The sequence below is a fragment of the Rhipicephalus microplus genome, chromosome 2 (assembly GCF_043290135.1).
Source record: "Rhipicephalus microplus isolate Deutch F79 chromosome 2, USDA_Rmic, whole genome shotgun sequence".
Lineage (NCBI taxonomy): Eukaryota > Metazoa > Arthropoda > Arachnida > Ixodida > Ixodidae > Rhipicephalus > Rhipicephalus microplus.
In genome coordinates, this window is record NC_134701.1 from 35,450,365 (window position 1) to 35,465,482 (window position 15,118).

General features: G+C 47.6%; 1 protein-coding gene across 2 annotated transcripts in view; it reads left to right on the forward strand.

Annotated features, from left to right (window-relative positions):
* Positions 1 to 15,118, forward strand: part of arr (low-density lipoprotein receptor-related protein 6) — a 345,664-nt gene that overhangs the window by 243,121 nt on the left and 87,425 nt on the right. For both annotated transcript variants that reach the window (XM_037420245.2, XM_075886375.1), the window contains exon 12: positions 9,587 to 9,793. In XM_037420245.2, coding sequence (XP_037276142.2) covers positions 9,587 to 9,793 — 207 coding nt within the window. The remainder of the gene's footprint in view (positions 1 to 9,586; positions 9,794 to 15,118) is intronic.

The window sequence follows — 15,118 nt, forward strand, 5'->3', positions numbered from 1 at the left end:
TTTTTCATCAAGAAAACAGGCCTGAAATTCTAGTCATAAAACATTTATGTTTTCAACTGAAGAACGGTCATGCCTACAATTATCATTATGGTTAAGAAGGATACTCTAGACACATCTATTAACCACAAGGGATTTCATCATTTTACATGCAAAGTCTTCTTCACAAATGTTCCTTCAAAAATAAAAACAGACAAATGATTCTGTTTTATTATTTTTAGAACTGCTTTGTATTTCCTTGCCAAATTCACAAAACCTTTCAGTCACGAATTATGATGTTCTGTCCGAAATGCGTCAAATTCAGGTGGCATAATTTCAAGGCACTCAGTATTACATTCCAAGTAAGAAAATTAAGTAAAACGCTCTCCAATGTGATTATGGTAAATATAGTTAATGAGTGTACAACTAATTATCTAATGATTCTGCCACCAGTCAGCTTCATTGCTTGCATAAAAATAATCCTCTATTAGGCTCCAAATGCATGCACAGTTTGTTTTGTTGTTTTCAGCGATAAAAAATATATATTTTTCATGTTTGTCTTGGAATGCGTCACCTTGAACAATCTTCGAACATGGTAATGCATCCAGCAAAGTGATCCTCTGCAGCAATACACAGAATGACGAAGTTAAATAATCGCCAGCTGTCCACTCAGGAGGCCTGCACAAACATGAGCACTAAGTGTCAAGCCATTTGATGAAACACGTGGGGCGTGACGTGCCATTGAAGTTGGCGTCTCCATTTGTACACATCTTGACTGAAAGGGAAGTAAAACCCCCACTCATTGAACTTTCAAAGTTTTGTAGAGCTTGCTTTAAAAATGATAGAGCGACAAGCAGTAGTAGTTCCACACCTGTCTGTGCTATGCATCCCCTCTTAAGCACCATATATTTTGTTTTTATAAGATTTGGAACCAAGTAATTATTTCTACATCAATGCGTAATGTTACTGAATCGTATATTTAGCCTTGAAGTGAGAATAGTAATAGAATTATCAGATGAAGATATGGTAGTCTCATCAACGTATAAGATGCATTGAGCAAGTTGAGCCCTATCCAGTAATTTAAAAACTCTCCCCCTGTGCTGTAAGTTAGCCATCTCTGCAGCCATGGTTGATGTGTGGGACGTAAATAAATAACTCGCTCTCTCATTATGCTGGTGTTCATGTTGGGTGCTAAATGTCTTTGTCATCAGCGATAAACACCCACTGCACCCACTGCAGGACAAAGGCTTCTCCCATGTTCCGTCAGTCAACTCGTTCCTATGCTTGCTGCTGCCACTTTATACCCGCAAACTTCTTAATCTCATCGGCCCACCTGTCTCCCCCTCCCCCACTTGCCTTCACTTCGAATCCAGTCTGTGATCCTTGAAGACCAGTGGTTATTGTAGAGGACGCCACCTGTTGCTTGTAGTAACTGGGAGGTGGCGCCCCCACTCTGTATAAAAGGCATCGGTGGGCATTAAACGGGGCTTTTTGCTGTTTATGAACTACGCGTTGTCGGGTCATTCTTCGCGGGCTTCACGCCCACTTTTGGCTCAGCTAGCGGCGTCCGCGCTACCCGGGCACGTCACTACATGGTGTCAGAAGTGGGATCCTGCGACAACCGTGCAACATGCAGGATATCCCAGCCCCCGCCGTGACTGCCAGATTCACATTGCGAACTCCGCCGCTGTTCACTTTTGACAACCCAGCCCAATGGACGGCGTGACTTCAACAATTCGAGGATTACTCCTTCGCCTCAGGACTGTCCTCCGCCCCCGAAGAAACCAAGGTACGCACGCTCCTCTACTGTATGGGTCCCCAAGGTCGCGAGCTGCTTTCCTCTCTCATGTCAGATGCCGAGGCCTATCGCTCGTACTCCGGCGTGACAAGTCTTTCGGGATATTTTGTACACCCCGTCAACGAGGTATACGAGTCGAGCAGGTTCCACAAGCGCACGCAAGCGGTAGGCGAGTCAGTCGACGCGTTTTTCATGGCGCTCCGAAATCTCGTGAAGAAGTGCAACTACGCCTCTCGGGAAATCGACGACCGGCTGGTTCGAGACAGATTTATCGTAGGTTTGCTTGACTCTCGCTTGACCGACCAGCTCTGCCACAATCCAAAGCTTACACTGGATGAGGCGCTCATCCAAGCGCGTCAGTACGAAGACGCTGAAAATGAGAAATTGCGGCGTCAGGGGACAGGCCTTGCACCAGATGCACTGAACGTCGACGCCGTTGTGAACCACCAGTACCGAATGACCCACGCCCGAAGTAAGTCCACGAATGGCCCACGCTCACGGCGAAGCTGCCCAAAGTAAAAGTAACGTCTGTCGGCCTCCCGAGTACCGCGCCGGCCCGAAGTCGGCATGCGATTTTTGCGGCCATGCCCCTCATCCGCAATCTGAGTGGCCAGCACGGTGGGCCACAGGCAACCAATGTTGCAAGAAGGGACACTTCGCGGCGGTTTGCCGCTCGAATAATACTAGGCGTTTAAGCCAAATCCAGCTCTGTGCCGTGGATGCCTCGCAAACAGAACGCCGGCACGTTGTTGTTCATGTCAACGGACGCCCCCTTCAATGCAAAGTGGATACTGGGGCGGACGTTTCGGTCGTACCTCCGAGCTTCGCCGGGTGCCCAGTAGACCCTGACAAACCCGATAATGAACGGTTGATGGGGCTCGGCCGCTGCCGCCTAAGGTTGCTTGGAACGTTTCCTGCTACCCTGTCGTGGCGAGGCCGGTCGGTATGCGAAACGTTGTACGTTGTAGCAGACATTGACTCTCCTCTGCTGGGGTACTTGGCGGTAGTGCACCTGGGAATTGTCCAGTTTGTTGACACCGTGGAAGATGCGGAAGCTCCGAATAGGCCCCCAACGTCAGACAAAGCCGCAGCTTCGCTGTTCTCAGGACTTGGCGAGATGCCTGAAGAATACCACATCCGTATCAAGCCGGGAGCGATTTCATTTTCTCTAAGCGTTCCTAGGCGCATACCTATTCCCCTCGAAGGCGTAGTCAAGAAGGACTTAGATTCCATGGAAAAGGACGGGGTCATCCGGCGAGTCACAGTGCCAACCCCGTGGTGTGCTGGTATTGTGCTGGTACCCAAAGCCGATGGCGAATACAGAATTTGTGTTGACCTCACGAAGTTGAACCAAGTAGTTCTTCGGGAGAGACACCTTATGCCCACAGTGGACCAAGTACTTGGCCGTCTTGGCAATGCCGCGGTCTTCTCGAAACTTGATGCAAAATCGGGGTTTCATCAAGTAAGGCTATCGGAAAGCTGTCAGGAGCTGACTACCTTCATAACACCGTTTGGACGCTACTGCTACCGCCGCCTGCCCTTGGGCATCACGTCCGCTCCCGAAGTATTTCAGCGCCAAATGTCTCGGATTCTAGAGGGCCTGGAAGGATGTGTGAACATGGTATATGACATTCTAGTATTCGGCAGGAGCCATTCCGAGCACGACAGCAGACTCCAAGCAGTCCTTCGCAAGTTAGAACAAGCGGAAATTACGTTGAATGCCTCGAAATGCTCCTTCGGGGTAAATTCCGTCAAGTTCCTCGGTGGAGTGGTGAGCGCCAGTGGCAGCTCGGCTGACCCTGACAAGGTATCTGCTATTGTGAACATGAAGCCGCCGACAGATACGCATGGCGTCCGTCTTTTTCTGGGCATGCTGAACCACATTGGAAGATTTTTACCGAACCTGTCTGCCGTCACTACACCGATACGGCTCCTGTTGAACAAGAACGCGGTCTGGACCTGGGATTATGCGCAAGCAACCTCTTTCGAGATATTGAAGGGAATGGTGGCATCTAATGCTTGTATGGCCAGCTACAATCCAGAGCTACCCATCCTTGTGTCGGCAGATGCCAGTTCTTTTGGGCTAGGCGCGGTTCTCTTGCAGGAGCAACAGACGGGAGAGCGACGGGCTGTCGCGTTCGCGTCAAGAGCACATACTACCACTGAGTAGCGGTACAGTCAGATTGAGAAAGAAGCGCTTGGTGTCTCTTGGGCTATCGAGAGGTTTGAGGAATTCTTGCGTGGACTCAGCTTTGTCCTTGAAACCGACCATCAGCCGCTCGTCAGGTTGCTTGGTTCCGCCGATCTGGACCTCATGCCCCCTCGCATCCAAAGATTTCGCATAAGGCTCATGCGATATCAGTTCTCAGTCAAGTATGTTCCAGGAAAGTACCTGGCCACGGCAGACACCCTCTCTAGGGATCCCGAAGGCTCTTCCAAGTCCGAAGACGACAGCACAGAAATTTTTGTGTCTCTGGTCGTGGTTTTGTGTCAACCCTGGCCGTACGTCTTGAAGACTTAAGGTCTCACCAAACTTCAGACTGCGAGTGCTCAATGCTGAAAGCATACTGCATGAAAGGGTGGCCTCGACGAGACCGTCTGCCACTCAACATGACGGGTCACTGGGACCACCGTGGAGACTTCACTGTATGCGAGAACATGCTGTTCATGGGCGGACGCCTAGTTGTGCCCGCAGCACTACGCAGAGACATCGTGAACCTGCTTCACGATGGTCACCAAGGTTGCACGGTGCTGGGGCACGTCCTCCTAAAGGCTTTACTTTGGACATCAGCATCCTCTATCAGCAACGGTAAAAGGAAGCTACGCTAGCTGAGAACCCCATGACATCTCAAAGAGCGCAGTCACAAGTGAAAGACCTCATAAAGTTCGTCACACTTCAAGTGGAAATACAGGAGGAAAACGGTCTCCAGGAACATATATCGTCGACCAGCCGCCTCACCTGTCGGACTCACTTCGCTTTGACGTCGCAGCAGGCCGAGACTTCGCAGTCGACCGGCCTCTCAACCTTGCTCCCCGTGACGTCACAGCCGGCTGTGGCTTCGCCTTCGACCAGCTTCTCGATCCCTCCCACTTCGACATCACAACGGGCTGCGAATTCATTTTCGATTGACATAATGATTCCTCTCACATCAACGCCGCAGGAGGCCGCGACTTCACTTTTGGCCAGCCTCATGACTTCTCTTCCATCGACGTTGCAGCAGGTGACGACCTCACCTTTCCCCGCCGCGGTGGTCTAGTGGCTAAGGTACTCGGCTGCTGACCCGCAGGTTGCGGGATCGAATCCCGGCTGCGGCGGCTGCATATCCGATGGAGGTCGACGGTGGAGCGTGGTGCAATCCCATCAGCCCACGTGTGCTGGCAGACGACACGGTGACGTTCCATCATTTCAGGCATAATTTACAGATGAGGCTGCCGCAGAATAAGGCCAGATGGCATGGAAAAAAACGTGCGGGAGCTTACCTCGTCTGACCATGCTCGCACAAGGCTACTTTTGCTGCCAAGATTTCACTGTACACCGAAGGTGATGCAGGACCGAATTATGGTCTCGAGTATGGGATCCCTACACTGAACACAACATTAAAATAATAGAGAAGGTCCAGAGAAAAGCTGTTCGCTTCATTTACTTTAAGTTCAAGCACACCGATTCCCCCACACAGCTAATGATATTAAATGACATCCCCCTCCTCGAAACACGTAGGCAGATTCTCCGCCTCAATTTCCTACAATCATTCATTAAATGTGAATTATCCATTGACCCCGCATTATATGTAACGCCGCATTATATGTACGCCTTGTGGACACAAGGCGTACATGTTACGATCACACTCATGCTTTAACCCCTCAATTGGCTAGGACAGATATTTACAAACACTCATGTTTTCCCAGGACTGTGTCAGAATGGAACTCTAGCCATGAAATAACTGACTTTTTTTGAGTTGCCACAATACTCGCGTTAGGTGTTGTGTTTTGATTTTGTATGTTTTTTGTATGTTGTGTTGTGATTTTGTATGATCTTGTATGTCGGAGTGAAATTCTGGGCATATAATGAATGACCCTTCTTAAGTTATCACAAAATACGTGTTAGGTGTTGTGTTTTCATTTTGTATGTTTTACTTCATTTTACTTACTGCTGTTGTAACTACAGTACTGCATTTTTTTCTTTCTTTATAGTACGCAGTCTGAGGGCTTTTATAAGTTGAGTGTAAAAGTTTGCAGATTCCTTGTACTCACTGTATTGATATTTTGGTATTGTATTTCTTTTTTTAGGGTACTAAGAGTGCCCTTCCCGCAAGGACCGTATTCTGGTCTGCAGTATGTTATAAATAAAAAAAATGAAAAAAATTACGGTAACCCTTGTCGATTTGGTACAGAACTGATGCAGCACAGCCTAAAGAACAGACGCGCACCCACTAAACACATAGATTCGTGAGTGTCTCTCGTATGGTTTTTCGGTCGTTTGCTATTCCTAGTACAAACAGGGCACTGGAAATGGTCGTCTGCTGAACGGCGTTTCTCACAGACGGTGCTGCAGTCGTGGATTCGAGTCCTGGGGTTCACACGTTCGTCTGGCCTGAAGCGGGACGTGAAAATCGGGCGGTGTTTGACTTAACTTCCCTTTTATCGTCACGGTGCACCTCACCGGAAGATGCCATATAATATCTTTAACCCTGATTTGTTCCCTGATGCACTGTGCTTCTTCTTGTCTCTTAAGGTTACACTTATCATTTTCCTTCCCATCGCTCGCTGTGTTGTCCTCAATTTAAGCTGATCCCCCTCCGTCTCCTGCCGCCCCAACCGCCCTAACTCCCACAGCGAAGAGGGCGAAGTATGAAGCAAAGGATTGGGCTGCGAAGGTGAAAATATTGGAGGTGTTGCAAGCGGGAGCATCTCGGAAAGGAGTGATGAAAAAGTTCAATGCGAAGAAAAGCACGCTGAGGGATTACGTGAAGAACAAAGAGCAGATTATTCAAACGTATCACGGAGACATGCTTGGCGACCAAAGGAAGAGGCTTCGAACAGCAGCGCTTCTCAAGCTAGAAGAAGTGCTGTTGCGCTGGATTGCCGTTTCGTGCGATGAGTGTTTGCCCTTGAGCGGCCCCCTTATCTGTGCACAAGCAGAGAAGTTTGCGGTGACCATGAACATTGACTCCTTCAGTACGTCAGAAGACTGGCTTGACCGCTTCAAGAAGCGACGCGGGCTGGTGTTCCGTAACGTGTGTGGTGAAAGAGGTGCGGTTGACGAAAATGTTGTTCAGGACAGGCGCTCTGGACTATCCGTACGGCTTTCTACATTCCGTACGGCTTCGTGCACGACGCTGCTGATCCGGGTGTGGTGGCCGATGAGGACACTAGTTAAGAGCAAGACGGCCGCCATGTGAGCATCATGCCAGCTAATGTGCCTCTGGGTGATTACTTCGCAATTCACAGCGATGTTGCCATGGCCAACACTGTGACCGACAGTGATATCGTCTCCGAAGTCTTGGACAATGAAGCGGAATCGACTGACGAAGATGTAAGTGATGCTGATGAGCGTCCACGTCACAATATGACGGAGGCTGCGCATGCGTTGGCCGTTTTGGAGGACATACGCATGCTTTCTTCAGGCAGTATGCGCGGACTAAGCCACCTGCAGGAACTTCGCAAAATTGTGACTTGGTCGCACTTTGCATTTCTGAAGCAAACCACGATCACAGACTTTTTTCAGAAATAAGTCTGATGGTGTAGGAGACATTTTTCAAGTGTTTTGTTTGTATTCGCAATAATTCGTACCCTCGGTTAATTCGGACATTCTCTCCGGTCCCGTAAAGTCAGAATTAACAGGGTTTACAACCGAAACTATTCGCCTGCTCATGCTGTCAAGCCTAGCTGAGCACGCTTTGACAAGTGAGCCTTTACTGTTTACACTAGAATGAAAACATACTATTGCCCACCTATGCATCAGCTGCATACCGGTTATTTTTATTCGGCGGATTAAACGATATAAACAGGAACCACTCTCTGTGTGTCTTCGCATTTCTTGTTGGACCGTAGCTGCTAAAATTCTCGTCAGGCTGCTCTATGTGTCCATCCGCCAGATCAGTTTTTTCCCTCTACACGATACATGGATTAGAATTAGAAGGTTTTAGGTAGCCGGCGGATCTCGCCTTGCATAATATACAGTAAATGACCCACCCTGTTGCCTCTTTGCTAATTGTAACTAATGTCCTTTTGTTTGTTTTTTGAACTAAGCATGCATCTCCCACTAAGGGGAATCATGTGTGGATGCGAAGCAGCGAGGAGATTTTTCGCTTGAGCGGGCGTTGGTGTACTTTTTTGAGAGCTTGTGCTGGTGCTAAGGCTGACACTGGCGGCAGCATCGGTGCCGGCGCTCTTCGTGGCGTTGCACAGAAGAGATGAAGGCGCACACGCACCGGGATTTTATACCGCAGAACTACTGCCCTACAGAGTAGGCAGCTGTTGCATCATGCACCTGTCGTGCGGGCCGCTCTGTGGAGTAGAGGATTCCTAAAGGAGAAAGACTGTTCGCTTTATGTGCGTTCAAACCTCGCGAATGGTAGAAAGGGTGAAGTGAAAGAGATGACACGCGACGAGCAGTGACAGGCTAGGGAAAGAGTGACGTCAACGCGCGCACGGTGCGGATGGAGGGACACTGGCCAGTCAAAGAGCTGCTTCGCACCCAAATGTCACATGTTGCATGACGTAAGCCTGCATAAGCTGGCGGCCTCTGTGCTATTCAACATGCAGTATTGTGCTGGCTCCCTATCTGACTGCACCATACCCCTACATAATTGTCACTCATCACCAGTCACATGCCAGGTCCGTAAAATTCAAAAACTTCAACATAAGTCATGACACCTGCTTCCTGAAGATCCAGTGACCACGCGGAAACACAATATCAGTTACATTGTCGCAAGGCAAGCCTAATAATTCCAGTTCCTCAAATAAATATTCACTTTCCTTCTTAATTTCACGACACTTAAGCAAATGGGGTTCTGTATCACAACTTTCCTTGCAATTCCGGCAGAATGGTGTCGCAGAGAGTCTGATCTAGTGGAGCTATGCTGGCGTACGCGCTGACCCCATTCGGATGTGATGAAGCAAGCAAACCTCTTACCTTGATGGCCCTTTTGTCACAAATGGCTGGTGAGGCGCCAGCCATAATGAGTGCAAATGCTTCCTGGCAGCTTCTCTTAAAATAAGCTTATTGTGTTTAAGAGCATTCTTCGTTGGTGTAAGTTCCAAAGCACTCTGGGCAAGTCTCTCAGTCGCCCTATTACCCGCTATTACCAAACCCCCTAATACCAAAGGGCCTGATTCGTTTGAACCAGGCCCTTGATAACCCTTGATAATCCTTGATAATCCTTGATAATCTGCCCCTAATTATGGCTCGTTAGCAGATTCCTCTGCATTTTTACTGAGTTTCAGCTTGTATTATCCACTACGACATGCATACCTACGTTGTGCGTCGAAGCGTCTGACAACATTATTTTTCTTTTTAAAGGAGATGACCTTCTCTCTACTCCTGACTTCTTTAATAATGCCGCAGCACCCCTACCGCCGACAGGTGGCGAAACATACTCGGAAACTCTCCCTTTGGTCTCATGGCGGGTGAGAAAGCCGTAAGGAAAGAAGCGTGCACAGGTGCAGTCTAGCCTGTTCGTGGGTGGGTTTAAGCACAGCAGAGAGGATCTTTTTGGTGGCTAAGGGCGATTCCACACCAAGTCTAGCATAGGCATGTCATAATGAGGGTAATTTTTGTTTTACTCCTGATATGTGATGTTGCTTTTGCAGGGGATCGACAGCGAGTGGTCGTGCCAGCGGCAGCAGCCCAGCGGCCATTTGGGTTGACCCAGTACCAGGAGTACCTGTACTGGACTGACCTGGAAGGGCACAGCATCGAGCGGGCTCTCAAGAGCACAGGTGCCAATCGCAGTCGTCTGCTGGGACAGCTCAAGTACATCGACGATCTGCTTGTCTTCCATACCTCCCGTCAAGCTGGTCAGTGTCAGGCATGGCCACATTTAGGGTGATGCTTTCAAGAGATGTCACTATTTGGCAGCAGGAAGTCTCTCTTTAGGAAGTATCATATAAGCCCGCATATAACCTGTCTGTTTTTTTTTTTTTTTTCTATATTCTGGGTACGAAATTTCGGCTCCGCACTATATAGGGGTCCGAAAAATTTTGATAATGCGAGCTGAAGCTCAGTAAAAATGCGGTAAATTGGCTAACGACGCATAATGCATGAAGCATAAAGCATTGCCAACGATCATATAGATATGTAGAGATAAACATCATTGCATCTGTTCTGCAAGCAGCGAGCACCAAACACATTTGGCATTGCTCTCATTGGACAATGAGGCTGCAATTAAAAGTCGCTTACAGAAATCACGAGCACACCTTCCCTTTGCTAGCTATATTCTATTTATTTATTTTTACAAATACATTTGTAGTGGCTTTCAGGGCTAAAAGCTGCAGTCTGCTGCTTGATAGCTCTTTGAAACACGTACGCGACTTGTGTCTCTAAAACGGGTAAAAATAAAAGTAAAAAAATGTGGAATTTCGCTGCTGAATAACCCCCTTGACGGCATGCCCTGGAGAAGTGGTTTGCATTGTCAAGGTGTTAACACAACTTGTAAACATAATTCCGGAGACCCCGAGCTGTTTTGCGTTCCTTCGTACTGCAAGCCACATCCATGAATAATGTGAAGAATACACCAGCTCACGCTCGCAAGCCGCTTACTTTCGAACTAAACTCTCTTGCAAATTATTTCTGCGCTATACTTCAAGTTCATGGAAGAACATGTTTAGGAAAAGAAACTGACATCCCAACTTTTCAGCAACATACCTGCAAAGTTTCCCGGATTGGCCGGGAGACTCTTGGATTTCGACTGTTTCTTCCGTTTGTATGGTTGTCATGAAAATCTCCCTGAAATCGAAATTTCTGTGCATGATCTGGCCGCATTGGCAAAGAAGCAGCTCAATTTGCTCCAGGCCTTTCGAACCTGCCCCATTTTATTATAAATGAGTTTAAGAGGCGTTCATCTGAACATACAGTAGAATATCAGTGATCCGAAACCGCGGCAGACACGAATTTGTCAAAATCTCCGGCCAAATTCTACTATGTCCATTGGGCCTAAATTCCAATGCTTCGAACACATTTCCTACTTGCGGCGGGTGATATGAACTTTAGTACGGAAACTGTCGAACGAAGGCCGAGAGCAGCATACTCGTAGCTTTAGAAGTACGCGTGCAACCAGCGTACGCACTGTCTTCTACAGTGCGTGTGATTGTCGTGGCCACAACTGCTGTGGACGAAACCGCGGTCGCTGTTGACACGATCATGTGTGGCGACAACGTAACTGACAGAACCCCGAAAGTGTGCGCTCAACCAGTCAAATCGACGCTGCTTTCCGCAAACTCTGCGGACAGAACTGCGACAGATGCGATCTTGGATCGCATAAAACGATTTGGTTTTGGCGCCTGCGCATCCAAGCGCACGAGGTTTGTAAAAAGAACTACCGTTTGCCGCAACCACCACGGACAAAACCACGGTCGCGGCGACGCGATAGCGGTGTGCTAGCTCGGAGGGCGCGCAGCGGTAGGTTAAAGGCCTAAATACGTAAAAAAAACAATAACAAAAGTCGCAGCTTTATCGTAATTGCGAAGAAATGAATGTGACAGCAACAACTTGGAGTGGCATGTTGAGAACGGCAACCAGATCATAACGTGCAGCGTGCTTCTCTCGCACAGATGACGCACGAAAACGATACACACAGGACAAGAGCAAACTAACAATGTTTACCGCTCGGCACGTAACGCACTCTTCAAACAAAAACGATGCACGATACGTAATCACAGGTACTATGAGTACAAACTAACAAGTGTCCCAGTTGTTATACCTTGCTGTGTATGAAAAGCGTGCTCTTTTTGGAAACGGGGCCTGTGTAGAGACCAAAGTGACCTTTGTGGGCCCGGCAGCTAACGCAGTCGTTACGGTAAAAGCCAAAGGCACACGATTCTCCCCACCAAAGGATAAACGCGTGCGCACAAGCATCTAAATCCCCTTCTCCCCCTCCAATCCGTGGGGCAAAGTACGCGTGAAAGATAAGCACGCATCGCGGCAAGCTGGTTTATTTTTCCTACTTGAGTGTTTATATATGTATATAGATACGTATACATACGGTGAGTGAAGACGACGACGGCAAGAAAACCAGCCTAAACGGTCCATATAATTGCTATTATAATGAATAAAAAGGCCCAGACGCATTTTGGCATTCCTGGCATAAGTAAGAATCTAGTAGTGAGCAAAAATTTTGACCCGTGCTTTTGTGGCAGTCAGCTGCGCCATCCCGTTTGTTCACGTGTGTCTTGGGAAGACAAAAGCGAGTTGTTTCGATGGAAACAGATTCTGTTAGTTGTGTTCATCCTTTGAGACTTTCACGTTTGTGGGAAACCCTATCTTCGTGTGTTCGGCCACTCCGAGCCACCATAAAACTGCAACGCTGATGGTGGCGCTTGCGATTGAACCCCCCCCCCCCCTTGTTTTTTGCGATGTTTGTTTGTTTGCCTTTGGGCGTTTCTTTTTTTGTTTTCTTTTGTGCTGGAAAAAACTAGAGGTAAATAATTCAGCCTCCCCCGCTACCCTTTGCGGGATTCTCCGGCGTTCAGAATCCTTGAACTTGGCAGGTATGCAGCAAATAAATAGCTCTTTTTTTTTTCAATTCTCCTGTGGCTTTTCAAACAGGTTGTTGCCGATTTCTCTTTCTTTCTAGTGAGACTTGCTTTATTTTGGTATATGCCCAACGTGGCTGCATTTTGTTCAGAGCTTTCTCAGTGTTCAGCCTGCAGCGATTTTTCGACTCGGGAAGGCGGTCGTACGACCTTCAGTACGAGCAGTATGTATGAATATATATTAGATGTGCTGTGTATTGTTGTGTTTCGTATTGCAAGTCCTGTTCAAGGAAAATGCCAAGTGTTTTTTTTTTTTTCTTTCACTAATTCCCAAGCAATGTTGAACTGTGCTCTAAATGAAAAAAGAATATTGTGAGAGAGAGCCTCATCATCAACGACAAGTCTACATTGACTGTCGTATGCAGCAGACACTTCCGCGAACTGTGCTCTAAATGAAAAAAGAATATTGTGAGAGAGAGCCTCATCATCAACGACAAGTCTACATTGACTGTCGTATGCAGCAGACACTTCCGCGATGTAGATTATGTGGCTGCGTGCAGCAACAGAAAACTTCTTCCCGACTCTGCGCCCACTCTCTTTGAGGACTATCTTTCCTACATTAAACCAAGTGCTAAGAAGCCCCGCAAAGATCCTGCTTCACGAGCTTCGCCCCTACGCCAAACATCAAGGAAGCGAAAAGCGGAGACCAATGAACAAGACCTGGATGTTGCGACTTCACAAGATGCTTTCACTGAACAAGAAGCAGTAAGTGTTTGTACGCAAACAATGAACAGATCGCGCGTGTCAATACCTGGCTATGATAGGAAGATTACGCTCCCAAGTGTCGTTGAAACAGAGGAAAAGGCGTTCGCATATTACCGCGAAAGCAAGCACCACATGTGTGTTAAGAAAATCGCAACAGATGCACAGAAAGGAGCGAAAAAGGCACTGTTTCTTTTTTATAATATAGAATGTTATGGAGATAAACATTCAGCGTACCCAGAAGAAATTGTTAGGGAGTGTGTGATATGGCACTTTCTGTCCCCAAAAGGCAACGATCACGCTCGCACTTCGGGGATTCTGACACTGCCAGAAAAGTGCACTCTGAGAGGTATATAGGTCCAAGCCCAGCATCATCGGGTATGAGCAATGCTATGAAGGACTCTCTGGTTCACGAGGCCTCGCTACTCAGCAGCAAACAACATATGGCCTCATTAATACTAGATGAAGTGAGCATAAAACAAAAGTTCATTTATGATAGTGAGGCTGGTGCAGTCTTTGGCCTCAAGGACCAGCAAGAGAGTAGCATGGCGAATACAGCGAAAGAAGCCCTTGCGAACAGAGTCCTCTGCTTTGTGCTGCATGGTACCACGAGTCTGTACAAGTTTCCATGCTCGTACTACTTCACAAAGCAACTGAGCGGTAGAGACCGCTTTGCATGGACGAAAGAGGTCATTGCTGCAGCCGAATCATGTGGTTTTATCATTATTCGAATTGTCACGAACAATTATTCAGCAACATGGTGGTGTTTAGGCACATGGGTAACGGCAACCTCAACACAGTTGTATGTCGTCAACACGACGCCAACCGCGTTATTTTCACAAGTTTTGACCGGTAAAACATGCTCAAAAACGTTAAAAGCCAGTTCCTCGAACATGAACTTACAGATGGCAAAAGAGTGATTAGTGGTACGTTTGTGCAGAAATTATACAAGCATCAAATACACAAGACAGTGAAGTTGGTCTAAAACTTGACGAGGAAACACGTCTACCCTCCCAATTCGGAAAAAATGAATATACTGCGAGCAGTTCAAGTTTTCGCCCCTCAAGTGTCTGCAGCCGTGGAGCACCTTCAGCGAAATTCCACGGGTGCTGCCAGAGATTTCAAGGGAGCAAGTTCAACCTTTTTCTTCGTGAAGTCGATGAAAAAATGATTTGACATCCATGACACTTCATTCAATGGAAGCGGCCACAAAGCTCCCATTTTTAGGGGCGATGACAATCGCCTACTGTGGCTGAAGGATGGGTTTATCTCATATGTGGAAAAAATACAGAAGAGTTCCATCAGATCAGTGAGTGCTGGCTTGACCAAGGAGACGTACGAAGCCTTGCTTGTTACAACAAGATGGACAGTGGAAACAACAGAATCAATCCTGGAGCAAGGCGTCAGTTATGTTCTGACAAAGAAATTGAACTGTGACCCCATCGAAGCAATCTTTGGAGGGTGCTGTCAATGTGCGGCGGGAATGACATGCTGGATGCTAGAGCCGTCACCGCTGCACTGGACCACATCGTGAAGTTGTACATCCCAAGACTGAAAAAAAAAAAAAAAAAAAAAATCAAGTTATCAAATGTGGAAGTTGAAGAAAAGGCTGTGATGATGTCGAATTTACTTGATAAAGACCTGAGGTCTTTGTTGGAGTACAAGGCTTGTCCCTCTCCATCTGTCACCTTCTCTGCCTTAGCATACTTCGGCGGTTACATTGCCAAGCTTATTACAGACCTCGGATGTGACTCTTGCGCTGCGCTGCTGACGGCCAACAACAAGTAGCATCAACTGTACAACCTGCTGCAAGCACAAGAGAGGGGTGAACTACACTAGACGAGGCCAGAGTTTTTAGCTTCTTTGGACAAGATAGTGGTCTCTTTTGAT